The sequence below is a fragment of the Oncorhynchus masou genome, chromosome 19 (assembly GCF_036934945.1).
Source record: "Oncorhynchus masou masou isolate Uvic2021 chromosome 19, UVic_Omas_1.1, whole genome shotgun sequence".
In the NCBI taxonomy this organism is placed as follows: domain Eukaryota; kingdom Metazoa; phylum Chordata; class Actinopteri; order Salmoniformes; family Salmonidae; genus Oncorhynchus; species Oncorhynchus masou.
This window is the reverse complement of record NC_088230.1, coordinates 24,430,370-24,458,303: the sequence shown is the minus strand read 5'-3', so window position 1 is coordinate 24,458,303 and position 27,934 is coordinate 24,430,370. Positions and strand designations below refer to the sequence as shown.

Genomic DNA, 27,934 nt, shown 5'->3' with positions numbered 1-27,934 from the left:
ATGAGGTTAGGCCCGGAATAGTCAGGTGCATCACCCTTCCTCCCCAAGCTAGCCTGGTGATGAGGTTAGGCCCGGAATAGTCAGGTGCATCACCCTTCCTCCCCAAGCTAGCCTGGTGATGAGGTTAGGCCCGGAATAGTCAGGTGCATCACCCTTCCTCCCCAAGCTAGCCTGGTGATGAGGTTAGGCCCGGAATAGTCAGGTGCATCACCCTTCCTCCCCAAGCTAGCCTGGTGATGAGGTTAGGCCCGGAATAGTCAGGTGCATCACCCTTCCTCCCCAAGCTAGCCTGGTGATGAGGTTAGGCCCGGAATAGTCAGGTGCATCACCCTTCCTCCCCAAGCTAGCCTGGTGATGAGGTTAGGCCCGGAATAGTCAGGTGCATCACCCTTCCTCCCCAAGCTAGCCTGGTGATGAGGTTAGGCCCGGAATAGTCAGGTGCATCACCCTTCCTCCCCAAGCTAGCCTGGTGATGAGGTTAGGCCCGGAATAGTCAGGTGCATCACCCTTCCTCCCCAAGCTAGCCTGGTGATGAGGTTAGGCCCGGAATAGTCAGGTGCATCACCCTTCCTCCCCAGGCTAGCCTGGTGATGAGGTTAGGCCCGGAATAGTCAGGTGCATCACCCTTCCTCCCCAGGCTAGCCTGGTGATGAGGTTAGGCCCGGAATAGTCAGGTGCATCACCCTTCCTCCCCAAGCTAGCCTGGTGATGAGGTTAGGCCCGGAATAGTCAGGTGCATCACCCTTCCTCCCCAAGCTAGCCTGGTGATGAGGTTAGGCCCGGAATAGTCAGGTGCATCACCCTTCCTCCCCAAGCTAGCCTGGTGATGAGGTTAGGCCCGGAATAGGTGCATCACCCTTCCTCCCCAAGCTAGCCTGGTGATGAGGTTAGGCCCGGAATAGGTGCATCACCCTTCCTCCCCAAGCTAGCCTGGTGATGAGGTTAGGCCCGGAATAGGTGCATCACCCTTCCTCCCCAAGCTAGCCTGGCGATGAGGTTAGGCCCGGAATAGGTGCATCACCCTTCCTCCCCAAGCTAGCCTGGTGATGAGGTTAGGCCCGGAATAGGTGCATCACCCTTCCTCCCCAAGCTAGATGAGGTTAGTCCTGGTGCATCACCCTTCCTCCCCAAGCTAGCCTGGTGATGAGGTTAGGCCCGGAATAGGTGCATCACCCTTCCTCCCCAAGCTAGCCTGGTGATGAGGTTAGGCCCGGAATAGGTGCATCACCCTTCCTCCCCAAGCTAGCCTGGTGATGAGGTTAGTCCCGGAATAGGTGCATCACCCTTCCTCCCCAAGCTAGCCTGGTGATGAGGTTAGGCCCGGAATAGGTGCATCACCCTTCCTCCCCAAGCTAGCCTGGCGATGAGGTTAGGCCCGGAATAGGTGCATCACCCTTCCTCCCCAAGCTAGCCTGGTGATGAGGTTAGGCCCGGAATAGGTGCATCACCCTTCCTCCCCAAGCTAGCCTGGTGATGAGGTTAGGCCCGGAATAGTCTACACCTGAGCTGGACCATCAGTCAGTAAGGTCTTAGATGGCTTGGCTTCCGTTTAGTGATGTCACACACATTTTTTTTTTTAAACACGCTACACGACTTCAGGATGACCTCATCCCATATCAGTCACACACACCCCCCACCCCATCATGGAGAGACTCGTCCCCCCCTCTCCACTCAGTTATTTAGCTAATGGTCTGCTTTGCGCTGTGTGGTGGCGTGCACTCATGAATCAAGGCTCCTTTACATGCCTGAGCAAGGCTGGCTGGCTGGAGGTAATTGTCTTCCCGTTGTTGGAAAGTGTGTAAGTCAGAGTTGTTTTCCTGGACTGGGTGAATTTCCTCCTCCCTAAGCAGAGGCCAATCCATCTCCATTGTGTGCAAGTCTAGTCTCTTAGTAAGTGCAGTCATGTCACTCGACTGACTGCATCACAGACTAAATATATGTTTAAAGTGGGCATGCTTGCTTTTTGGTAAATTAACTTTAAGAGTCTGGCTACTACTTTCATTTGTTTTATATCACTGTATAATGCTGAGTTGCTTTGTCTTTTGACTCTGTGCCAGTTTCACAATTGTTACTATGGGTTGAGGTAACCAACTGAGTTTGGTACCACAGCTTCCCGTCTCACATGAAAACAAACTCCTGTCTAAAATACTCCCTCTCAACCAGGCGTGTCCTCTTTCTGTCCTGTCTCTCAGGTCAGAAGACCTGTCTCCACCTCCATGGCATCTTCCCCTACCTCTATGTGCTGTACGATGGCTATGGGCAGCAGGCGGAGAGCTACCTGCGTCAGGTGGCCTTCAGCATCGACAGGGCCCTCAATGTGTCCATGGGAAACCCATCCTCCAACACGCAGCACGTCTTCAAGGTGGCACTGGTCTCCGGCATGTAAGTACCTGCTCACTCTTTTAGACATCAACGTTCTTTAGTAGGGTCACTCACTACATAGTAGAGGCTTTTCTCGATTCCTCCCATCCTCTTTCCACATTGGAGGAGATGGCCCAATGTTCCTCCCCTAAGCCATTCTCCTCCCTATGGGTTTTGAGTGGGAGGCAAAGAGGGAAGACATGAGAAATCAAGAAAAGACTAATTGAGAAAGTGCCAGAGTTTAGTCTAGAGCCTGACGGCGTCAATGCTAGAAGGTGAATAGGTCAAGTCCATAATCGGGTATGGTGATGTTTTCCCAAGAGATTTGTCTGACAGTGGTCACTCCCTCTCTCCACAGGCCTTTTTATGGATACCATGCCAAAGAGAAGACGTTTATGAAGATCTATCTGTACAATCCTCAGATGGTCAAAAGGTGAGGAGGGTGTTCTACTGGTTTTGCCTTAGCTGGTGCTTCTCACTGGTCTGTGTTTTTGGTTTGACCTGTAATGGCCTGTCTTAGTATTGATCCTGTGTTTCTCTTGTTGGAGAGTGGTATTCTCTCTCTCTGACTGCTCATGACTATGATGCTGACTATGTTGATATTGATTGCTAGGCTTATATAGTACAGAGCACTCGGTGTCAGCACTCAGAATCAGTCCCTGTCTCCCTCTCTCTCCACCCTCAGAATCAGTCCCTGTCTCCCTCTCTCTCCACCCTCAGAATCAGTCCCTGTCTCCCTCTCTCTCCACCCTCAGAATCAGTCCCTGTCTCCCTCTCTCTCCACCCTCAGAATCAGTCCCTGTCTCCCTCTCTCTCCACCCTCAGAATCAGTCCCTGTCTCCCTCTCTCTCCACCCTCAGAATCAGTCCCTGTCTCCCTCTCTCTCCACCTACAGAATCAGTCCCTGTCTCCCTCTCTCTCCACCCTCAGAATCAGTCCCTGTCTCCCTCTCTCTCCACCCTCAGAATCAGTCCCTGTCTCCCTCTCTCTCCACCCTCAGAATCAGTCCCTGTCTCCCTCTCTCTCCACCCTCAGAATCAGTCCCTGTCTCCCTCTCTCTCCACCCTCAGAATCAGTCCCTGTCTCCCTCTCTCTCCACCCTCAGAATCAGTCCCTGTCTCCCTCTCTCTCCACCCTCAGAATCAGTCCCTGTCTCCCTCTCTCTCCACCCTCAGAATCAGTCCCTGTCTCCCTCTCTCTCCACCCTCAGAATCAGTCCCTGTCTCCCTCTCTCTCCACCCTCAGAATCAGTCCCTGTCTCCCTCTCTCTCCACCCTCAGAATCAGTCCCTGTCTCCCTCTCTCTCCACCCTCAGAATCAGTCCCTGTCTCCCTCTCTCTCCACCCTCAGAATCAGTCCCTGTCTCCCTCTCTCTCCACCCTCAGAATCAGTCCCTGTCTCCCTCTCTCTCCACCCTCAGAATCAGTCCCTGTCTCCCTCTCTCTCCACCCTCAGAATCAGTCCCTGTCTCCCTCTCTCTCCACCCTCAGAATCAGTCCCTGTCTCCCTCTCTCTCCACCCTCAGAATCAGTCCCTGTCTCCCTCTCTCTCCACCCTCAGAATCAGTCCCTGTCTCCCTCTCTCTCCACCCTCAGAATCAGTCCCTGTCTCCCTCTCTCTCCACCCTCAGAATCAGTCCCTGTCTCCCTCTCTCTCCACCCTCAGAATCAGTCCCTGTCTCCCTCTCTCTCCACCCTCAGAATCAGTCCCTGTCTCCCTCTCTCTCCACCCTCAGAATCAGTCCCTGTCTCCCTCTCTCTCCACCCTCAGAATCAGTCCCTGTCTCCCTCTCTCTCCACCTACAGAATCAGTCCCTGTCTCCCTCTCTCTCCACCCTCAGAATCAGTCCCTGTCTCCCTCTCTCTCCACCCTCAGAATCAGTCCCTGTCTCCCTCTCTCTCCACCCTCAGAATCAGTCCCTGTCTCCCTCCCTCTCCACCTACAGAATCAGTCCCTGTCTCCCTGAGGGTGGAGAGAGAGGGAGACTAACTGCCACACTGTCTGCTCCTCAGCCTGACTGAGAGTTCATGAGCCGATATCTGGAGCCCCTGTCTCGTTTCAGATCAGTCACTCGGGGGTGAACTGTCACTGTGGCCTACGTTATTATTATTAATATAGGACAGACAAAGGCTGGGGCTGATGACGTGGCAAATGTCAGCGTGGTAGGCACAGCTTGTCCCGTGAATTAATCCTAAAACTAGGGATTCGCTGATAACTGTGAAAACAAACATTCTGGACAATATAGAGAACCTTGAACTATTTATTGATCAGCATTTTGATATGCTCGAGAAACAATCCGATACATCGAAGTGAACAAGGGGAGACCTTTCCTCGAGCTCTGCGAGCGAATCTGAATGGAAGCTGCCATTTTAAAATTACAAATTTAACATTGGAGGGGAGTGTTTTTATAACAATGTCTCCAGAAGAGCATTGCTTACAAGTACGAGAGAGCAGTAAAAAAACTGTATATATTGCCTGGGCAACTGGGGGAGGTTGAGGCCTTAAAAACTGTATATATTGCCTGGGCAACTGGGGGAGGTTGAGGCCTTAAAAACTGTATATATTGCCTGGGCAACTGGGGGAGGTTGAGGCCTTAAAAACTGTATATATTGCCTGGGCAACTGGGGGAGGTTGAGGCCTTAAAAACAGGATATATTGCCTGGGCAACTGGGGGAGGTTGAGGCCTTAAAAACTGTATATATTGCCTGGGCAACTGGGGGAGGTTGAGGCCTTAAAAACAGGATATATTGCCTGGGCAACTGGGGGAGGTTGAGGCCTTAAAAACTGTATATATTGCCTGGGCAACTGGGGGAGGTTGAGGCCTTAAAAACTGTATATATTGCCTGGGCAACTGGGGGAGGTTGAGGCCTTAAAAACTGTATATATTGCCTGGGCAACTGGGGGAGGTTGAGGCCTTAAAAACAGGAATTGATTACAGTAATAAAATGATGGAAGATAGACGAGCGGAAAATAAGTTATTGAAAACTACTGTGGACTCTATGGAGAGGCTACGGTATGATAATCAATCAATGAAAGCCGAATGACTTGATCTAAAGTGCAGAAGTATGAAGAATAATATTGTTATAATGGGAATAAAGGAGAATGAAAATGGAAACTCAAGTCAACAGTGGAAAAACTTAAGGTTTTTTATAAAACGTAATCTCAAGATACAATTGATTTTCAAAGGGCTCACTGTTTCGGTGGCAGAGGGGAGGGAAAGCCCTGTCCGATAGTAGCTATGCTAATTTACTACAAATGAAGATTGCCTTGCTACAACAGGGTAGGGAGGTGAAGAACACCCCGTTCTCTATTAATGAACAATTTCCCCATGAAATAGTGGAGAGATGATGGTCCCTGTACTCCACTTTCAAAAGGCTCTGAGCAGAGAAGCAGAAAGTTCATCTGGTGGTTGATACATTCTAGGGAAACAATCAACTGTTCAAGGACTTGAAGATTACAACGAGGCTGTGAGTGACAGCTAGCTCCTGCGGAAGTAGTTCCGATACACATTTGCCCCCGCATTACACATTACAATTATGGATGTATTTTTATTTTTTTATATTTAAAAATATGTATGCATGATTAACATTTTTTTTTAATGCAGTACAGAACCGTAGACTATGTGGACTTAAAATAAGGTTGGACTTTTGGGAATGCGAAACGGGTAAGATGGACTTATCCTTTTTTTATTTAGGCAATATCGAACTTTGGGCGATATGGACTCAAAATCAGGTTTTGATTTAGGGGAAGGCGAAGATGGGTAAGGCTTTACATAAAATTTTTAAAAAATACTTTATTTTTTCGATGGTATGGCCTAATTGTAGAGATGGGGGTATATTATGACTTAAAAGCGGTTAGATAGTTCAACCCTTTTTGGCGGATGTGAATCGGAACAAATAGAATTGAAGATGTAATAAATATGAATTGATCTAATGTAGGGCTAGGATAAAGCATTACAGAATTTAAAACCTGTCTAGGTTATCTACTGGAGTGAGCCTATACAATCCTAAAGTAATTGGTGTCATTGTCCTTTTACATTTAAAAAAATACATCTCAATATTAAAAATGTGAAGGACGTATTATTGTTCCAATACACACCGGAAAATGGATTGGGTATTGTCAACAGTGTTGTTGTCTCTATTGGTGTGCGGCTGGCTGGGTAACACGGGGTTAAACTGGTTAAAGTTAACGGTAGAGCCGACTCATTTAACTGGCTTATGGAAGCACTTCTCTAAGCGAGAAGGGTATTTAATATTTTTACATGCACTATTTATGCTACCCTTATATTCTTGATTCTAATGATATAGGCCTCTATCCTCTATATATATATATATATATATATATATATATATATATATATATATATATATATAAAAACAGCTGAGGTGATAGAGAAATGGCCCTGGAATATGTGTGGATGGAGAGAGGGTTGGTTTTCCAGGTTTACTCGCTTTGGATTGTCAGTACTGCATGCCGTGTTTGCTGTTGTGCCATGGCTGTGTCAGGGTCGATTGTGATTGTAACTTATGTATCCCTGTATGGGTAGTGTGATGCTTAAGACACATCCTGCCAGCCAGTAAAAATATGTTCCTTTTTCATTATTCCTTTTTGTTGGAATAAAACCGTTTATAATAAGTACTACATGAAACGTGTCTCTGCCGACAGGCAGTGTACATGTAATGGACATAAAGAACTGGTCTTGCGATATTTATAGGTCTTTTTCCTCTTAATTTTTCTTGTTTTTTCCCCCCAAACAATTGGATCCAATGAACTGAGCAGGCTGGGCTGACATGCTTGTAGCCTTTGCTAGGTCTTTCCTAATATGAGCATGAATCTATAATATTGTGCTGTTATTATTTCTTATTAATATGATCTATTATTATAGTTTATTTGTCTGACTGTTTTCCATGTTATTTGGTAGGTTCCCTCTCTTAAAAAGCACCCTCATTGATATGCAATAGACCTATGGGGCTTTGAATGTGTAAGTGAAGGGTGCCAGTATTTAATTATTTTATCATGGGACTGCTCATATTTCCCTTGGCCGATGCCAATTTGGTGGCCAAGGTTTTGCCTTTGTGCATCATGAGGGAGATGGTCTGATGGTCTTAGTGACAACAGACCTCCTAGTTATGTGGGTGGAATATTAGGAAAATTGGAGGTTTACACAATTGCATCTACATTATTCTTAACCGTGCAAATATTATGGTACAGCTAAATGGACACTTAATCATCATGGTGGTTTTTGATGGTAAGTTTACATACACTGGTTGTGGAAAGTATAATTGATCAATCATTATGGTAAGTGGGGAACTAAGTAAAGCCAGTTACAATTGTAATGGCTTAGCAGATTGTTCAAAAAAGATACTTTTTACTTGGCTAAAATAGAAAGAAAATAGAAAGAATATAATCTATTGTTTACAAGAAACTCACTACAAATATAGATGGGGTTGGGTAGAAAAGGGACAGGGGGAGAAATATATTTTTGTCATGGGCAAAGAAACTCAAAAGGTGTGACTATATTAATTAACAACAATTTTGATCCGACTGTGCAAACTGATCCTCAAGGAAGATGAATCCTTTTAAATATGTTATTGGACCAAAAACAGATTGGACTAATTCATCTATATGGGCAAAAATAATGATGAGCGACACTTCTTCTAAAGTGTATATATATAGTCATCTATTGAGCTCACCAGCAATTAATTGATCTATTATTATGGTGGGAGATTATAATACGGTTTTAAACACCGTAAAGGAAATCACACTACAAACTATCACCCTCATGCACTTAAGGAGATAATGGATACATTAGAACTAGTGGATATATGGAGGCTGAAATCCCTGACCTAGTGAGATTTACATGGAGGAGGCTAAATCAAGATAGCCATCTTGACTACTTCCTGGCCTTATTCTTTCTAGCATCAAGAGTTAAAGTATTAATAGGATAACGAATGCGATCGGACCACCATCTAATTGGCCTCCACATAACTCTTACAGCATTTCCACATTGACGGGGATATTGGAAATGTAATCAAAGCCTACCGGATGACAATTTGTTCTTAACGAAGACGAAGTAATTTGAAATGGTCATTTTTCTACACAATGTAGATACAGCAGATTCGCGTATTGTATGGGACACATTTGGAGGTTATTCAATACAATACTCATTAAAACAAGCAGTTTAGGTCAGAAGAGATGAATGAATAGAGGAAATAACAGGTCATGGAAACTACGATAGGGGCACAAAATACAGGAAAAACCAAAAGAATGATCAAGTGGAATTTATTACAAAAATAAAGCATATTGTATGGAAAATACACTACATATTTCAGGAAACTTCAACATAGAAATGCTACCAGAAATAATTGACATAAACTCATTACAAATGACAGTCATCCATGATTCACCATATTATATTTTGAAAGAGGAATCAAAATATTTTAAGCGTATGTTTTATTTTGTCTTCCATCTCTACTGAATGGTGTTAACTGTAAGGATTACTTTCCTAATAATAATCATGTAAAATTAACAAATGTACAGAAACACTTGTGTGAAGGCCAAAATACAGAGGAGGAACTGATGGAATTAAATATTTTCCGTTTGGAAAAACACCAGTGCTTAATGGTATACCAGTGGAGGTATATCAGACCTTCTTTGATGTACTCAAAGGTCCATTATTAGAGTGTTTTAATTAATCCTATAACATGTTTAGACTTTCAGGTTCTCAACAAGGTCTGATTTCATTACTACTGAAACAGGACTCAGGTTGGAAGTAAACTCAGCAAAAAAAGAAACTTCTTTTCACTGTCAACTGCATTTCTTTTCAGCAAACTTAATATGTGTAAATATTTGTATGAACATAACAAGATTCAACAACTGAGAAAAACTGAACAAGTTCCACAGACATGTGACTAACAGAAATGGATGAATGTGTCCATGAACAAAGGGGGGGGTCAAAATCAAAAGTGACAGTCAGTATCTGGTGTGGCCACCAGCTGCATTAAGTACTGCAGTGTGTCTCCTCCTCATGGACAGCACCAGATTTGCCAGTTCTTGCTATGAGATGTTACCCCACTCTTCCACCAAGGCACCTGCAAGTTCACGGACCATCCTGGAGGGAATGGCCCTAGTCCTCAACCTCCGATCCAACAGGTCCTAGACATGCTCAATGGGATTGAGATCCGGGCTCTTCACTGTCCGTGGCAGAACACTGACATTCCTGTCTTGCAGGAAATCACACACAGAACGAGCAGTATGGCTGGCGGCATTGTCATGCTGGAGGGTCATGTCAGGATGAGCCTGCAGAAAGGGTACCGCATGAGGGAGGAGGATGTCTTCCCTGTAACGCACAGCGTTTGCCTGCAATGACAGCAAGCTCAGTCCGATGATGCTTTGACACACCGCCCCAGACCATGACGGACCCTCCACCTCCAAATTGATCCTGCTCCAGAGTAGGGTAACCTCAGGGTAACGCTCATTCCATTCAACGATAAATGTGAATCCGACCATTACCCCGGGTGAGACAAAACCGCGACTCGTCAGTGAAGAGCAATTTTTTCCAGTCCTGTCTGATCCAGCAACGGTTGGTTTGTGACCATTGGCCACATTGTTGCCGGTGATGTCTGGTGGGGACCTGCCTTACAACAGGCCTACAAGCCCTCAGTCCAGCCTCTCTCAGCCTATTGCGGACAGTCTGAGCACTGATGGAGGGATTGTGTGTTCCTGGTGTAACTCGGGCAGTTGTTGTTGTCATCCTGTACCTGTCCCGCAGGTGTGATGTACGTAGGTAGGTGCAGGTGTTGTTACACGTGGTCTGTCACTGCGAGGATGATCAGCTGTCCGTCCTGTCTCCCTGTAGCGCTGTCTTAGGCATCTCACAGTACAGACATTGTAATTTATTGCCCTTGCCATATCTGCAGTCCTCATGCTTTCTTGCAGCATGCCTAAGGCACGTTCGCGCAGATGAGCAGGGACCCTGGGCATCTTTCTTTTGGTGTTTTTCAGAGTCAGTAGAAATGCCTCTTTAGTGTCCTAAGTTTTCATAACTGTGATCTTAATTGCCTACCTAAGCTGTTAGTGTCTTAACGACAATTCCACAGGTGCATGTTCATTAATTGTTTATGGTTCATTGAACAAGCATAGGAAACAGTGTTTAAACCCTCTACAATGAAGATCTGTGAAGTTATTTGGATTTTTTTAATTGTCCTGAAAAGGGATGTTTTTTTTGCTGAGCTAATAAAGATCCAGCCCATTTAAAAAAAAAACCACTTCAAACACTTCACCTGGCGAGGTGTATAGCAACTAGAATAAAAAAGGTTTTACCAGATAGTGTTCATCCTGATCAGACAGGTTTTTTACATGAACGATATATTGGCGATTTAATATACGACAATTACTTGAAAAAATTGCACATTATGAAACATCAAAGCAGATTTCAAAAGGCTAGAATTAAAATATATGTGTGTGTATATATAGATAGATAGATGTACTGTGGCAGACCAGGGGTTTTGGTCAAGACGTTTACACAGATCAGACATGGACAGAGTAGTATTAGCTCGGTTTCAAGGGTGTTTATTGAAATAATAAATCAAAAGAAAAGGATAGGTCTCCCCCGTCTTCTGGGCTCAGGGTCTTGCTGTATCCTGTCAGGCACAAAAACTGAACTCCCTTCCTTTAGCTCGGGCACCGTCTCCAACTACGGAAGTCACCTTTCTTTCCCCAGTCCTTTCCTGTGTGCTGCCCTTCTGGCAGCTTTATGGGACTCGTAAAGCTGGTGAGCAATCAGCCCTCGATTACCCACCAACCACAATCAGCCCTCGATTACCCACCAACCACAATCAGCCTTGGATTACACACCAACCACAATCAGCCCTGGATTACCCACCAACCACAATCAGCCCTGGATTACCCACCAGCCCCAATTAGTCCTGGCCGGAGAGCCCGTTGAGACCTGGCATATCCAGCAGAGGGAGCCATCGCCTCGTGATGTAGACTCTGTCTGCCACCAGGCCTCTCCCCCTGGTGGCTGACCTGCTGTACGCCACACCCCCCCTCGCTCTGTCGGGGAGGGGGCTGTCGTCTCGATAGGGCATCCGCGTTTTCATGCTTTGCCCTGACCTTTGCACAACAGAAAAAAGAGAATCATTGAAGGGACAAGAACCACCTGGTGACCTGATCATTTGTGTCCCTTCCCTTGGCCACCCAGACCAGGGGAGCATGGTCAGTGACCAGAGTGAAGTGGGTACATAACAGGTAATAATTGACTGTCTAGCACCCACTTCACCTCTTGACACTCTTTCTTAACAATGGAGTACTTTTTCTCTCTAGGTATTAGCTTTCGGCTTATGTACATGATGGGGTGCTCCTTCCCATCGTGTATCTGAGACAGAACGCCCCCTAGTCCCGTGTCACATGCATCCGTCTGGACCAACATTGGCACCTGGAAATCGGCGGTTACGAGAATCGGATGGGAGCATAGTGCTTCCTTCAGGCGCCTGAACGCCACTTCTGTCTTGTCTGTCCATTTCACTGTTTTCGGGAGGCGGGCCCTGGTTAGATCGGTGAGGGGGGAAGCTACAGCCACAAAGTTGGGGATAAACCGGCTATAGTATCCTGCCAGTCCCAGGAAGGACTTGACCTGTGTCTTGGTGCGTGGAACGGGCCAGTCACTACTGCATGAACCTTCCGCTCCTGGGGCTTGACGTTCCCCAGTCCGATCAAATACCCCAGGTACTCCACCTCCTTGAACACGAGTCTGCATTTCTTCGGGTCGCTGTCAACCCAGCTTGCCTGAGCGTGTCCAGCACCACCTGGAGGCGCGTCAGGTGCTCTTCCCAACCTTGGCTGTGGATGATGATATTATCCAAATAGGCCTCTGTGTACTGCTGGTGGGGTCGAAGTACTTTGTCCATCAGGCGCTGGAATGTTGGAATGTGGGTGAGGCTCTGTGGAGACCGAACGGGAGAACCCGGTACTGATATAGTCCGTCTGATGTCAAAAGCGCTGTCTTCTCCCAGGAGGAGGCGGTGAACTGTACCTGCCAATATCCTTTGGTCTGGTCAAGGATGCTCATGTACCGGGCCTTTCCCAATCGGTCGATGAGTTCACCCACCCTCGGCATGGGGTAGGCGTCGAACAGGCTGATTTCTTGCACAAACCGGAAATCATTGAGTCTCCCAGTCCCTGCCGCTGAAAAACATCCCCACAGCATGATACAGCCACCACCACGGTGGTGCCAGGTTTCCTCCAGACATGACGCTTGGCATTCAGGCCAAAGAGTTCCATTTTGGTTTCAAGGACTCATAGTCAGAGTCCTTTAGGTGCCTTTTGACAAACTCCAAGTTGGCTGTCATATGCCTTTTACTGGGGGGTGTCTTCCGTCTGGCCACTCTACCATAAAGGCCTGATTGGTGGAGTGCTGCAGAGATGGTTGTCATTCTGGAAGAACTTTGGAGCTCCTTCAGATTGACCATCGGAAAAGTCTTGGTGGTTCAACACTTCTTCCATTTAAGAATGATGGAGGCCACTGTGTTCTTGGAGACCTTCAATGCTGCAGAAATGTTTTGGTGTCCTTCCCCAGATCTGTGCCTCGACACAATCCTGTCTCTGAGCTCTACGGACAATTCCTTATAGACATTTGTATGCCTTTCCAAATCGTGTCGTATCAATTGAATTTACCACAGGTGGACTCTAATCTAGTTGTAGAAACATCTCAAGGATGATCAATGGAAACAGGATGTACCTGAGCTCAATTTGGAGTCTGAATTTTTGTGTAAATAAGGTATTTCTGTTTTCACTTTGTCATTATGGGGTAGTGTGTGTAGATTGAGGAGGATAAATATGAATTAAATCAATTTTAGAATAAGGCTATAAAGTAACAAAATGTGGAAAAGGTCAAGTGGTCTGAATACTTTCCAAATGCACTGTATGGGGCATGTAACATTCTCAGCTCTGTAGATTTAGCTGCGAAGAGACAGAATCACTAGATCATTTATTCTGGTATTGCCACTATGTAGCTTGTTTCTGGTCACAGGTTTAGGAATGGTTACAAAATCACAACATTCACTTAAAATTAACCTTACAAATAGCAGTGTTGGGTGATTTTGGAAAGCTGTAGTCAAGCAATCAGTAATATAATAATACTCTGAGGAAAGGTTTTCATCTTTAGCTCAAAATCTGTGGATACTATGCGATTAGAAAGGTTAAAAATGTATGGACAACAGCACAATTGAAAAATATATGGCACATGGTGATAGGTGGGGTGGGATTAAATACAGTTGAAGTGGGAAGTTTACATACATTTAGGTTGGAGTCGTCAAAACTTGTTTCTCAACCACTCCACAAATTTCTTGTTAACAAACTATAGTTTTGGCAAGTCGGTTAGGACATCTACTTTGTGCATGACACAAGTAATTTTCCAACAATTGTTTACAGACAGATTATTTCACTTATAATTCACTGTATCACAATTCCAGTGGGTCAGAAGTTTACATACACTAAATTGACTGTGCCTTTAAAGGCAATGCTACCAAATACGAATTTAGTGTATGTAAACGTCTGACCCACTGGGAATGTGATGAAAGCAATAAAAGCTGAAATAATTATCTCAACTATTAAAACTTCTTACGGCTGAAATCCCATTAACAGGATCGATTTGACAACAGCCAGTGAAAGTGCAGGGCGCCAAATTCAAACAACCGACATCTCATAATTAAAATGCCTCAAACATACAAGTATTATACACCATTTTAAAGGTAAACTTGTTGTTAATCCCACCACAGTGTCTGATTTCAAAAAGACTTTACAGCGAAAGCACACCATACGTTAGGTCAGCACCTAGTCACAGAAAAACACAGCCATTTTTCCAGCCAAAAAGCAGAAATAGAGATAAAATGTATCACTAACATTTGATGATCTTCATCAGATAACACTCATGGGACTTCATGTTACACAATACATGTATGTTTTGTTCGATAAAATTCATATTTATATACAAAAAACTGAGTTTATATTGGTGCCTTATGTTCAGTAATGTTTTGCTTCCAAAACATCCGGTGATTTTGCAGAGAGCCACATCAATTTACAGAAATACTCACCATAAATGTTGATGAAAATACAAGTGTTATACATGGAGTTAAAGATATACTTCTCCTTAAACCTCTTGATACTCCCCATCCCGGATCCGGGATCGTGAATACAGCCTCAGGCTCATTAGCATAACGCAACGTTAACGATTTCTGAAAATCGCAAATAAAATGAAAATAATGCGCCTGCTCTCAAGCTTAGCCTTTTCTTAATACTGTCATCTCAGATTTTCAAAATATGCTTTTGAACCATAGCAATTCACTAATTTGTGTAAGAGTATGCTAAGCTACCTTAGCATTTTGAGTAGCATTTAGCACGCAACATTTACACAAAAACCAGATAACCAAATAAATAAAATCATTTACCTTTGAAGAGCTTCGGATGTTTTCAATGAGGAGACTCTCAGTTACATAGCAAATGTTCAGTTTTTCCTGAAAGAATCTTTGTGTAGGAGAAATCGCTCCGTTTTGTACATCACATTTGGCTACCGAAACGAACCGAAAATTCAGTCACCAACAACGTCAAACTTTTTCCGAATTAACTCCATAATATCGACCGAAACATGGCAAACGTTGTTTGGAATCAATCCTCAAGGTGTTTTTTCATATCTCTTCATTGATATATCGTTCGTGGAAGCCTGCTTTCTTCTCTGAATTCCATGGAAAAATACTTGCAGCTGAGATTTGCGCACCAATTTCGGCGCAGGACACCGGGCGGACACCTGGTAAATGTGGTCTCTTATGGTCAATCTTCCAATGATATGCCTACAAATACGTCACAATGCCGCAGACACCTTGGGGAAACGGCAGAAAGGGCAGGCTCATTCCTCTCGCATTCACAGCCATATAAGGAGACAATGGAAAACGGAGTCTCAAAAATCCTGCTGATTTCCTGGATGCCGTTTCATCTTGGTTTTGCCTGTAGCTCACGTTCTAGGGCACGCACAGAGAATATCTTTGCAGTTCTGGAAACGTCAGAGTGTTTTCTTTCCAAAGCTATCAATTATATGCATAGTCGAGCATCTTTTTGTGACAAAATATTGCGCTTAAAATAGGCATGTCTTTTTATCCAAAAATTATATAGCGCCCCCAGAGTTTCAAGAGGTTAATGCAACCGCTGTGTCAGATTTTAAAAAAGCTTTACGGAAAAAGCACACCATGCAATAATCTGAGTATAGTGCTCAGAGACCAAAACAAGCCATACAGATACCCGCCATGTTGTGGAGTAAACAGAAGTCAGAAATATGATTATAAATATTCACTTACCTTTGATCTTCATCGGAATGCACTCCCAGGAATACCAGTTCCACAATAAATGTTTGTTTTGTTAGATAAAGTCCTTAATTTATGTCCAAATAACCTCTTTTTTTGTTTGCATGCTTAGTTCACAAATCCAAATTCACAAGACACAAGCACTTAGTTCAGACGACAGCTCGTAGAAACATGTCAAACGATGTATAGAATCAATCTTTAGGATGTTTTTATCATAAATATTCAATAATATTCCAACCAGACAATTCCTTTGTCTTTAGAAAGGAAAAGGAACAGAGCTCGTGCTCACGGCCGCACGCGAGACTGACCTCATGGCATTCTGCCAGACACCTGACTCAAACAGCTCTTATTCTCTCCCTTTTCAGAGTAGAAGCCTGAAACAAGGTTCTTATGACTGTTGACATCTAGTGGAAGCCTTAGGAAGTGTAATCGGACCAAATTTGACACTATATAGGATAGGCAAAGACTTAAACCTTCAAACCTCAGATTTTCCACTTCCTGGTTGGATTTCTTCTCAGGATTTTGCCTGCCATGTGAGTTCTATTATATAAACTTCCGACAATAATGTATTATTGTTATGTTCGATAATGTAGTATTGTTCTGTATTATTGTTATGTTCAGTAATGTATTATTGTTCTGTAATGTATTATTGTTATGTTCAGTAATGTATTATTGTTCCGTAATGTATTATTGTTCATTAATGTATTATTGTTCTGTAATGTATTATTGTTCTGTAATGTATTATTGTTCTGTATTATTGTTATGTTCAGTAATGTATTATTGTTCTGTAATGTATTATTGTTCTGTAATGTATTATTGTTCTGTATTATTGTTATGTTCAGTAATGTATTATTGTTCTGTAATGTATTATTGTTCCGTAATGTATTATTGTTCATTAATGTATTATTGTTCCGTAATGTATTATTGTTATGTTCAGTAATGTATTATTGTTATGTTCAGTAATGTATTATTGTTCCGTAATGTATTATTGTTATGTTCTGTAATGTATTATTGTTATGTTCAGTAATGTATTATTGTTCCGTAATGTATTATTGTTCAGTAATGTATTATTGTTCCGTAATGTATTATTGTTATGTTCTGTAATGTATTATTGTTATGTTCAGTAATGTATTATTGTTCCGTAATGTATTATTGTTCAGTAATGTATTATTGTTCTGTAATGTATTATTGTTATGTTCTGTAATGTATTATTGTTCTGTATTATTGTTATGTTCAGTAATGTATTATTGTTCAGTAATGTATTATTGTTCAGTAATGTATTATTGTTCTGTAATGTATTATTGTTATGTTCTGTAATGTATTATTGTTATGTTCAGTAATGTATTATTGTTCTGTAATGTATTATTGTTATGTTCTGTAATGTATTATTGTTATGTTCAGTAATGTATTATTGTTCCGTAATGTATTATTGTTCATTAATGTATTATTGTTCCGTAATGTATTATTGTTCATTAATGTATTATTGTTCCGTAATGTATTATTGTTCATTAATGTATTATTGTTCCGTAATGTATTATTGTTCAGTAATGTATTATTGTTCTGTAATGTATTATTGTTATGTTCTGTAATGTATTATTGTTCTGTAATGTATTATTGTTATGTAATGTATTATTGTTATGTTCTGTAATGTATTATTGTTCTGTAATGTATTATTGTTCAGTAATGTATTATTGTTCTGTAATGTATTATTGTTATGTTCAGTAATGTATTATTGTTATGTTCAGTAATGTATTATTGTTCTGTAATGTATTATTGTTCTGTAATGTATTATTGTTCTGTAATGTATTATTGTTCCGTAATGTATTATTGTTCATTAATGTATTATTGTTCCGTAATGTATTATTGTTCTGTATTGTATTATTGTTATGTTCAGTAATGTATTATTGTTCCGTAATGTATTATTGTTCTGTAATGTATTATTGTTCAGTAATGTATTATTGTTCATTAATGTATTATTGTTATGTTCTGTAATGTATTGTTATGTTCTGTAATGTATTATTGTTCTGTAATGTATTATTGTTATGTTCAGTAATGTATTATTGTTCCGTAATGTATTATTGTTCTGTAATGTATTATTGTTATGTAATATATTATTGTTCTGTAATGTATTATTGTTCTGTAATGTATTATTGTTCTGTAATGTATTATTGTTCTGTAATGTATTATTGTTCCGTAATGTATTATTGTTCATTAATGTATTATTGTTCCGTAATGTATTATTGTTCTGTATTGTATTATTGTTATGTTCAGTAATGTATTATTGTTCCGTAATGTATTATTGTTCTGTAATGTATTATTGTTCAGTAATGTATTATTGTTCCGTAATGTATTATTGTTCATTAATGTATTATTGTTCTGTAATGTATTATTGTTATGTTCAGTAATGTATTATTGTTCCGTAATGTATTATTGTTCTGTAATGTATTATTGTTCTGTAATGTATTATTGTTCTGTAATGTATTATTGTTCTGTAATGTATTATTGTTCCGTAATGTATTATTGTTCTGTAATGTATTATTGTTCTGTAATGTATTATTGTTATGTAATATATTATTGTTCTGTAATGTATTATTGTTCTGTAATGTATTATTGTTCTGTAATGTATTATTGTTCTGTAATGTATTATTGTTCTGTAATGTATTATTGTTCCGTAATGTATTATTGTTCATTAATGTATTATTGTTCCGTAATGTATTATTGTTCTGTAATGTATTATTGTTCTGTAATGTATTATTGTTCTGTAATGTATTATTGTTATGTTCTGTAATGTATTATTGTTATGTTCTGTTCTGTATTATTGTTATGTTCAGTAATGTATTATTGTTCTGTAATGTATTATTGTTCATTAATGTATTATTGTTCCGTAATGTATTATTGTTCTGTATTGTATTATTGTTATGTTCGGTAATGTATTGTTGTTATGTTCAGTAATGTATCATTGTTATGTATTATTGTTATGTTCTGTAATGTATTATTGGTATGTTCAGTAATGTTTTGTTCTGTAATGTATTATTGTTATGTTCTGTTCTGTATTATTGTTATGTTCAGTAATATATTATTGTTCTGTAATGTATTATTGTTCCGTAATGTATTATTGTTCTGTAATGTATTATTGTTATGTTCAGTAATGTATTATTGTTCCGTAATGTATTATTGTTCTGTAATGTATTATTGTTATGTTCTGTAATGTATTGTTATGTTCTGTAATGTATTATTGTTCTGTAATGTATTATTGTTATGTTCAGTAATGTATTATTGTTCCGTAATGTATTATTGTTCTGTAATGTATTATTTTTATGTAATATATTATTGTTCTGTAATGTATTATTGTTCTGTAATGTATTATTGTTCTGTAATGTATTATTGTTCTGTAATGTATTATTGTTCCGTAATGTATTATTGTTCATTAATGTATTATTGTTCCGTAATGTATTATTGTTCTGTAATGTATTATTGTTATGTAATATATTATTGTTCAGTAATGTATTATTGTTCCGTAATGTATTATTGTTCTGTAATGTATTATTGTTCAGTAATGTATTATTGTTCCGTAATGTATTATTGTTCATTAATGTATTATTGTTCTGTAATGTATTATTGTTATGTTCAGTAATGTATTATTGTTCCGTAATGTATTATTGTTCTGTAATGTATTATTGTTCTGTAATGTATTATTGTTCTGTAATGTATTATTGTTCTGTAATGTATTATTGTTCCGTAATGTATTATTGTTCTGTAATGTATTATTGTTCTGTAATGTATTATTGTTATGTAATGTATTATTGTTCTGTAATGTATTATTGTTCTGTAATGTATTATTGTTCTGTAATGTATTATTGTTCTGTAATGTATTATTGTTCTGTAATGTATTATTGTTCCGTAATGTATTATTGTTCATTAATGTATTATTGTTCCGTAATGTATTATTGTTCTGTAATGTATTATTGTTCTGTAATGTATTATTGTTCTGTAATGTATTATTGTTATGTTCTGTAATGTATTATTGTTATGTTCTGTTCTGTATTATTGTTATGTTCAGTAATGTATTATTGTTCTGTAATGTATTATTGTTCATTAATGTATTATTGTTCCGTAATTTATTATTGTTCTGTATTGTATTATTGTTATGTTCGGTAATGTATTGTTGTTATGTTCAGTAATGTATCATTGTTATGTATTATTGTTATGTTCTGTAATGTATTATTGGTATGTTCAGTAATGTTTTGTTCTGTAATGTATTATTGTTATGTTCTGTTCTGTATTATTGTTATGTTCAGTAATATATTATTGTTCTGTAATGTATTATTGTTCCGTAATGTATTATTGTTCTGTAATGTATTATTGTTATGTTCAGTAATGTATTATTGTTCCGTAATGTATTATTGTTCTGTATTATTGTTCTGTAATGTATTATTGTTCAGTAATGTATTATTGTTCCGTAATGTATTATTGTTCTGTAATGTATTATTGTTATGTTCAGTAATGTATTATTGTTCCGTAATGTATTATTGTTCTGTAATGTATTATTGTTCTGTAATGTATTATTGTTCTGTAATGTATTATTGTTCTGTAATGTATTATTGTTCCGTAATGTATTATTGTTCATTAATGTATTATTGTTCCGTAATGTATTATTGTTCTGTAATGTATTATTGTTCTGTAATGTATTATTGTTCTGTAATGTATTATTGTTATGTTCTGTAATGTATTATTGTTATGTTCTGTAATGTATTATTGTTATGTTCAGTAATGTATTATTGTTCTGTAATGTATTATTGTTCTGTAATGTATTATTGTTCTGTAATGTATTATTGTTATGTTCAGTAATGTATTATTGTTCGGTAATGTATCATTGTTATGTATTATTGTTATGTTCTGTAATGTATTATTGGTATGTTCAGTAATGTATTGTTCTGTAATGTATTATTGTTCTGTAATGTATTATTGTTATGTTCTGTAATGTATTATTGTTCTGTAATGTATTATTGTTATGTTCTGTAATGTATTATTGTTCGGTAATGTATTATTGGTATGTTCAGTAATGTATTGTTGTTATGTTCAGTAATGTATTGTTGTTATGTTCAATAATGTATTGTTCTGTTCAATAATGTTCGGTAAGGTATCATTGTTATTGTTCAGTAAGGTATTATTGTTCAGTAATGTATTATTTTTATGTTCTGTATTATTTTTATGTTCTGTAATGTATTATTGTTCAGTAATGTATTATTGTTATGTTTAGTAATGTATTATTGTAATGTTTAGTAATGTATTATTGTAATGTATTATTGTTATGTTCTGTATTGTATTATTGTTCTGTAATGTATTATTGTTCTGTAATGTAATGTATTATTGTTCTGTAATGTAATGTATTATTGTTTTGTAATGTATTATTGGTATGTTCTGTATTGTATTATTATGTTCGGTAATGTGTTGTTGTTCAGTAATGTGTTGTTGTTCAGTAATGTGTTGTTGTTCAGTAATGTATTGTTGTTCAGTAATGTATTGTTGTTCAGTAATGTATTGTTGTTATGTTCTGTAAAGTGCACTATTGTAAAGTGGCTGTTCCACTGATGTCAGAAGGTGAATTCACCAATTTGTAGTCGCTCTGGATAAGAGCGTCTGCTAAATGACTTAAATGTAAATGTAATGTATTATTGTTATGTTCTGTAATGTATTATTGTTATGTTCTGTAATGTATTATTGTTATGTTCTGTAATGTATTATTGTTATGTTCTGTAATGTATTATTGTTCTGTAATGTATTATTGTTCTGTAATGTATTATTGTTCTGTAATGTATTATTGTTCTGTAATGTATTATTGTAATGTATTATTGTTATGTTCTGTAATGTATTATTGTTATGTTCAGTAATGTATTATTGTTATGTTCAGTAATGTATTATTGTTATGTAATGTATTATTGTTATGTTCTGTAATGTATTATTGTTCTGTAATGTATTATTGTTCAGTAATGTATTATTGTTCAGTAATGTATTATTGTTCTGTAATGTATTATTGTTATGTAATGTATTATTGTTATGTTCAGTAATGTATTATTGTTCAGTAATGTATTATTGTTCAGTAATGTATTATTCAGTAATGTATTATTGTTCTGTAATGTATTATTGTTATGTTCAGTAATGTATTATTGTTATGTTCAGTAATGTATTATTGTTATGTAATGTATTATTGTTATGTTCTGTAATGTATTATTGTTCAGTAATGTATTATTGTTCAGTAATGTATTATTGTTCTGTAATGTATTATTGTTCTGTAATGTATTATTGTTCTGTAATGTATTATTGTTATGTTCAGTAATGTATTATTGTTATGTTCAGTAATGTATTATTGTTATGTAATGTATTATTGTTATGTTCTGTAATGTATTATTGTTCTGTAATGTATTATTGTTCAGTAATGTATTATTGTTCTGTAATGTATTATTGTTCTGTAATGTATTATTGTTATGTTCTGTAATGTATTATTGTTCTGTAATGTATTATTGTTCAGTAATGTATTATTGTTCTGTAATGTATTATTGTTATGTTCAGTAATGTATTATTGTTATGTTCAGTAATGTTTTATTGTTCTGTAATGTATTATTGTTCATTAATGTATTATTGTTCTGTAATGTATTATTGTTCTGTAATGTATTATTGTTATGTTCGGTAATGTATTGTTTTGTTTGGTATTGCATTATTGTTATGTGATTTGCTGTATATCAATCAAATCTATAAAGTCCTTTTTACTATTGTAAAGTGGCTGTTCCACTGATGTCAGAAGGTGAATTCACCAATTTGTAGTCGCTCTGGATAAGAGCGTCTGCTAAATGACTTAAATGTAAATGTAATGTATTATTGTTATGTTCTGTAATGTATTATTGTTATGTTCTGTAATGTATTATTGTTATGTTCTGTAATGTATTATTGTTATGTTCTGTAATGTATTATTGTTCTGTAATGTAATATATTATTGTTCTGTAATGTATTATTGTTCTGTAATGTATTATTGTTCTGTAATGTATTATTGTTCTGTAATGTATTATTGTTCTGTAATGTATTATTGTTCTGTAATGTATTATTGTAATGTATTATTGTTATGTTCTGTAATGTATTATTGTTATGTAATGTATTATTGTTATGTTCAGTAATGTATTATTGTTATGTAATGTATTATTGTTATGTTCAGTAATGTATTATTGTTATGTTCAGTAATGTATTATTGTTATGTAATGTATTATTGTTCAGTAATGTATTATTGTTCAGTAATGTATTATTGTTCTGTAATGTATTATTGTTATGTTCAGTAATGTATTATTGTTATGTTCAGTAATGTATTATTGTTATGTAATGTATTATTGTTATGTTCTGTAATGTATTATTGTTCTGTAATGTATTATTGTTATGTTCTGTAATGTATTATTGTTCAGTAATGTATTATTGTTCTGTAATGTATTATTGTTATGTTCAGTAATGTATTATTGTTATGTTCAGTAATGTTTTATTGTTCAGTAATGTTTTATTGTTCTGTAATGGATTATTGTTCTGTATTATTGTTCTGTAATGTATTATTGTTCTGTAATGTATTATTGTTCTGTAATGTATTATTGTTATGTTCTGTAATGTATTATTGTTATGTTCAGTAATGTATTATTGTTCTGTAATGTATTATTGTTCTGTAATGTAATATATTATTGTTCTGTAATGTATTATTGTTCAGTAATGTTTTATTGTTATGTTCGGTAATGTATTGTTTTGTTTGGTATTGCATTATTGTTATGTGATTTGCTGTATATCAATCAAATCTATAAAGTCCTTTTTACATCAGCAGAATTCACAGTGCTATACAGAAAGCCAGCTTTAAACCCCAAACAGCAAGCAAATGTAAAATGTTGCAGAAAAGATGTAAAATCAAAAAGATGTGTCCTCCTAAGAGGCGGGTTAAACATTTTTTTAATTTAAATTCAAGTTTGAAAAGTAAAATTGCGTATTGTCACAGTAGGGCTGGGCAATAGTGCCTAAAACTCTATTTCAATGTTTTCTCTAAATAAGCTGTGTTGCACAATTTAAAGATCAAGTTCACTGCATTTAGCAATACTATATAGAATTCAGAGCTTGAGGAATTATACCTAGGCTGAATATATGCCTTCCACAACCATAAGACCCACTAATAATTACATTATTTCATCAAAATAGTTGTACCTGCTTTTTGTTTGCGATAATCACTGATCTGGCTTTCAGGTCTGTCTATAACAATGCCAGTTATGTTATAAATGTAACCAGAATCATGCATATTTCACATTCACTAATAATGTAGCAGACACCAGTGTCATGAACTCTAAAGCCCACGTGCTAGTGTGTAGCCAGCTAATATTTTTATTTTAATCCAATTTGGATCTAGGTATAATTTCACAAGCTCTGAATTCAGCTAAAACGCAGAACAGTTGAATTGTTATGAACACAACCTTCTGTCCATCTCCAACTGTTTGAACAGCATGCTAGCCTGTCCACTTTGTTCAGATGCTGAAATCAAGTGGCCTACCTTATTTCTCAGAATAAAAACAAATTGCCAATTCTTTTATATAAGTTTTATGCTTTTTGCACATTTTTAAAACACACTTAACAGCTAGTACAACAAACTTTGTTTGACTAAAATGCTGCTAGCTATACGTGGTAGCGTAAAGCACGCGACAAACTGTGCATTCATTTTCCAAAATTAATGTTCATTGGTACATCCGTTTTTAGTAATGTCTGCTCTGCTCAACATTTGAGGAGTTGAAACATAAACATGGTATGGTTCAAAAGGTTAACTTATCCTCTATTACAGTAAAATAATATATCCATGTGTTTCGGTGTCCATATGACCAATTCTGTTGGACCAAACCTCAAATGCAAATAGGGGGTTGAAACCGTTTGTCAGAGCGGAAGAAGTGATCTCATCTTTGTTGTTGTGAGGGGTGGTGGGAGGGGCTTGGGAGAAAGAGGCAAAGCGAGTGATTTCACTCGCCAAAATCTGTCCAAAATAAGCCCAATGCATTTCTATGCGCTTATATTGAACCTGAGCTCGTCGCCTTCCTTTGGGACAACAACTCCCTTTGTTAGAGTGGCAACATGAGCATTTGTTCATTAAATACAGATATCTGGTGTAAATGGGAAGGTGCAACATGAGAACAAGCGGACAGAAACGCTCAGAAAAACGAAAAATACAACAAACCTCGATTCTGCGATACAGGCATTTGGAATGTCGCGCAAAACACAACATCAAAATAATCAAATTCATTTTATGTATCTCCCAGCCCTATGTCACGTTATCGTTCCAGAAACAAGGTCTACAAGGTGAATGAGATTTGAATGGTGTTTTGAATTGAAAGCATATTAGCTCCTGAATGAAAATCTCTGGCTCAATCTCTTGTTTATTTGTTTATTTTGTTGTGGATTTTGGAACACATTGCTTTTTCTGTACGCAAAGTAAATGTCTGTCAATAGCAGCCAAAATATATATCTAATCGGGTGTGTGTGTGGTTCCAGGGTGTGTGAGCTGTTACAAGGAGGTGCTGTGATGAACAAGAGCTACCAGCCCCACGAGGCCCACATTCCTTACCTGCTGCAGCTATTCATCGACTACAACCTGTACGGCATGAACATGGTCAACCTGGGAGCCGTCAAGTTCCGCCAGAGCCAGCAGCGCAAAGGTAAGGACGCTCTGGGGGTACACATCTCGGATCAGTTTCCCCTCCCCCAATCATAACTTAAACAATTAGTGGGGTGCTACTGAGATTTACACTTTTTCTCTTGTTGTTCTTCTGCATCTTCTTGAATGTGTGTGTGTGCGGGGGGCAGTCTGAGGGAGGAAGGAAAGAAGGAAGGGGTGAGGGAGGGTGAAGGTCTAGCATCCTACTCTCAACTTCATGACTTTGTGTGGGGGGCAGGCTTTTTAATGCAGTTATTGATATTACTGTTGACTGTTAGTGTTAGATGTGGTTTATATTACTGTTGGAACCGGTTCATGGAACAGAACCATAAAACAAAAATAAGGAAAATGTTTAAGGAAAAGAATGAGAACCGGGAGCGGACAGGTTATTTTACCCAAGAGGAAATGCTTAGTAATAGGGATGTAAACAAATGTGTTAACTACATTTGACAGAAAAGTTTTTGGTGAGTATGGAACATTTCTGGGATTTTTTATTTCAGTTAAAAAAACATGAGCTAGCGCACATCCAAAGAAATGTATTTTATGTAGAGGTGCTAACTAACGGCAAATTAACTATAAGCTATAAAAATAAAGAGTCGCACACTCTACATATTTATTGGGTAAATCGCCAACATTTCGGCAGGGATTTACCCAATAAATGACTGAAAAAGTGTGTGTTATATATATAAATAAATAAATAAATATATATATATATATATATATAAATAATATAGAAATAATATATATATAATATATATATAGTGTGCACCTCTCTTTGTCCTTTATTTCAGCTAATGAAACATGGGACCAACACTTTACACATTTATATTTTTGTTCGGTATAACACAAATGTATAATAAAAAGAATAAAAAGAATCCGAGCTTTAAAAAAGAACAGAAAGTAAGAATATAAACCGGAACTTCTTTGGGTTCGAACCGGTTGTAGAACTTTATTTAGCTGGTCAGAACAATGGAAACGGACCAAAACAGATATGGCTCTGTTAAGAATGAAACGATTTGAAATGTTACACGGAACCCAAACCGATCGCATAAATGTATTTTGTCCCCCACACCAAACGCGATCACAACACGCAGGTTAAAATATCAAAACAAACTCTGAACCAATTACATTAATTTGGGGACAGGTCGAAAAGCATTAAACATGTATAGCAATTTAGCTAGTTAGCTTGCACTTGCTAGCTAATTTGTCCTATTAGCTTGCTGTTGCTAGCTAATTTGTCCTATTAGCTTGCTGTTGCTAGCTAATTTGTCCTATTAGCTTGCTGTTGCTAGCTAATTTGTCCTGGGATATAAACATTGAGTTATTTTACCTGAAATGCACAAGGTCTTCTACTTCGTCAATTAATCCACACATAAAACAGCCAACCGAATCGTTTCTAGTCATCTCTCCTCCTTCCAGGCTTTTTCATCTTTGAACTTATATGGTGATTGGCATCGATACTTTCACAGTATTACCACGACTACCGGCAAAACATTTAGTCTTTCAAACATCCACGTGGGTATAACCAATTCTATTTTAGCCCTTGGCAACACAGACACTTGTTGGCGCGTGCAAGCAGTGTGGGTGGAAAAATTGAATAACATGGATTTCTTTTCTTTTTTTTATTGACACGCACGCGACGTGTCCGGTCTAGTCAGCATGTTAGATGTGGATGATATTAGTGTTAGATGTGGATGATATTAGTGTTAGATGTGGATGATATTACTGTTAGATGTGATTGATATTACTGTTAGATGTGATTGATATTAGTGTTAGATGTGATTGATATTAGTGTTAGATGTGATTGATATCACTGTTAGTGTTAGATGTGGTTGATATTAGTGTTAGATGTGATTGATATCACTGTTAGTGTTAGATGTGGTTGATATCACTGTTAGATGTGGTTGATATTAGTGTTAGATGTGATTGATATCACTGTTAGTGTTAGATGTGATTGATATCACTGTTAGTGTTAGATGTGGTTGATATCACTGTTAGATGTGGTTGATATTACTGTTTGATGTGGTTGATATTACTGTTAGATGTGGTTGATATTACTGTTTGATGTGGTTGATATTACTGCTAGATGTGGTTGATATTACTGCTAGATGTGGTTGATATTACTGCTAGATGTGGTTGATATTACAGTTAATGTTAGATGTGGTTGATATTACAGTTAATGTTAGATGTGGATGATATTACTGTTAGATGTGGTTGATATTACTGTTAGATGTGGTTTATCACTGTTAGTGGTTGATATTACTGTTAGATGTGGTTTATCACTGTTAGTGGTTGATATTACTGTTTGTGTAAGATGTGGATGATATTACTGTTAGATGTGGATGATATTACTGTTAGATGTGGTTGATATTACTGTTAGATGTGGATGATATTACTGTTAGATGTGGTTGATATTACTGTTAGATGTGGATGATATTACTGTTAGATGTGGATGATATTACTGTTAGATGTGATTGATATTACTGTTAGATGTGGATGATATTACTGA

General features: G+C 37.8%; 1 protein-coding gene across 1 annotated transcript in view; it reads left to right on the top strand.

The window, feature by feature from the left end:
• The window catches only part of LOC135506046 (DNA polymerase zeta catalytic subunit-like), a 148,579-nt gene that overhangs the window by 34,455 nt on the left and 86,190 nt on the right, over positions 1 to 27,934 (top strand). Inside the window, exons 2-4 of the mRNA XM_064925413.1 lie at positions 2,193 to 2,382; positions 2,720 to 2,794; positions 25,263 to 25,426. Coding sequence (XP_064781485.1) covers positions 2,193 to 2,382; positions 2,720 to 2,794; positions 25,263 to 25,426 — 429 coding nt within the window. The remainder of the gene's footprint in view (positions 1 to 2,192; positions 2,383 to 2,719; positions 2,795 to 25,262; positions 25,427 to 27,934) is intronic.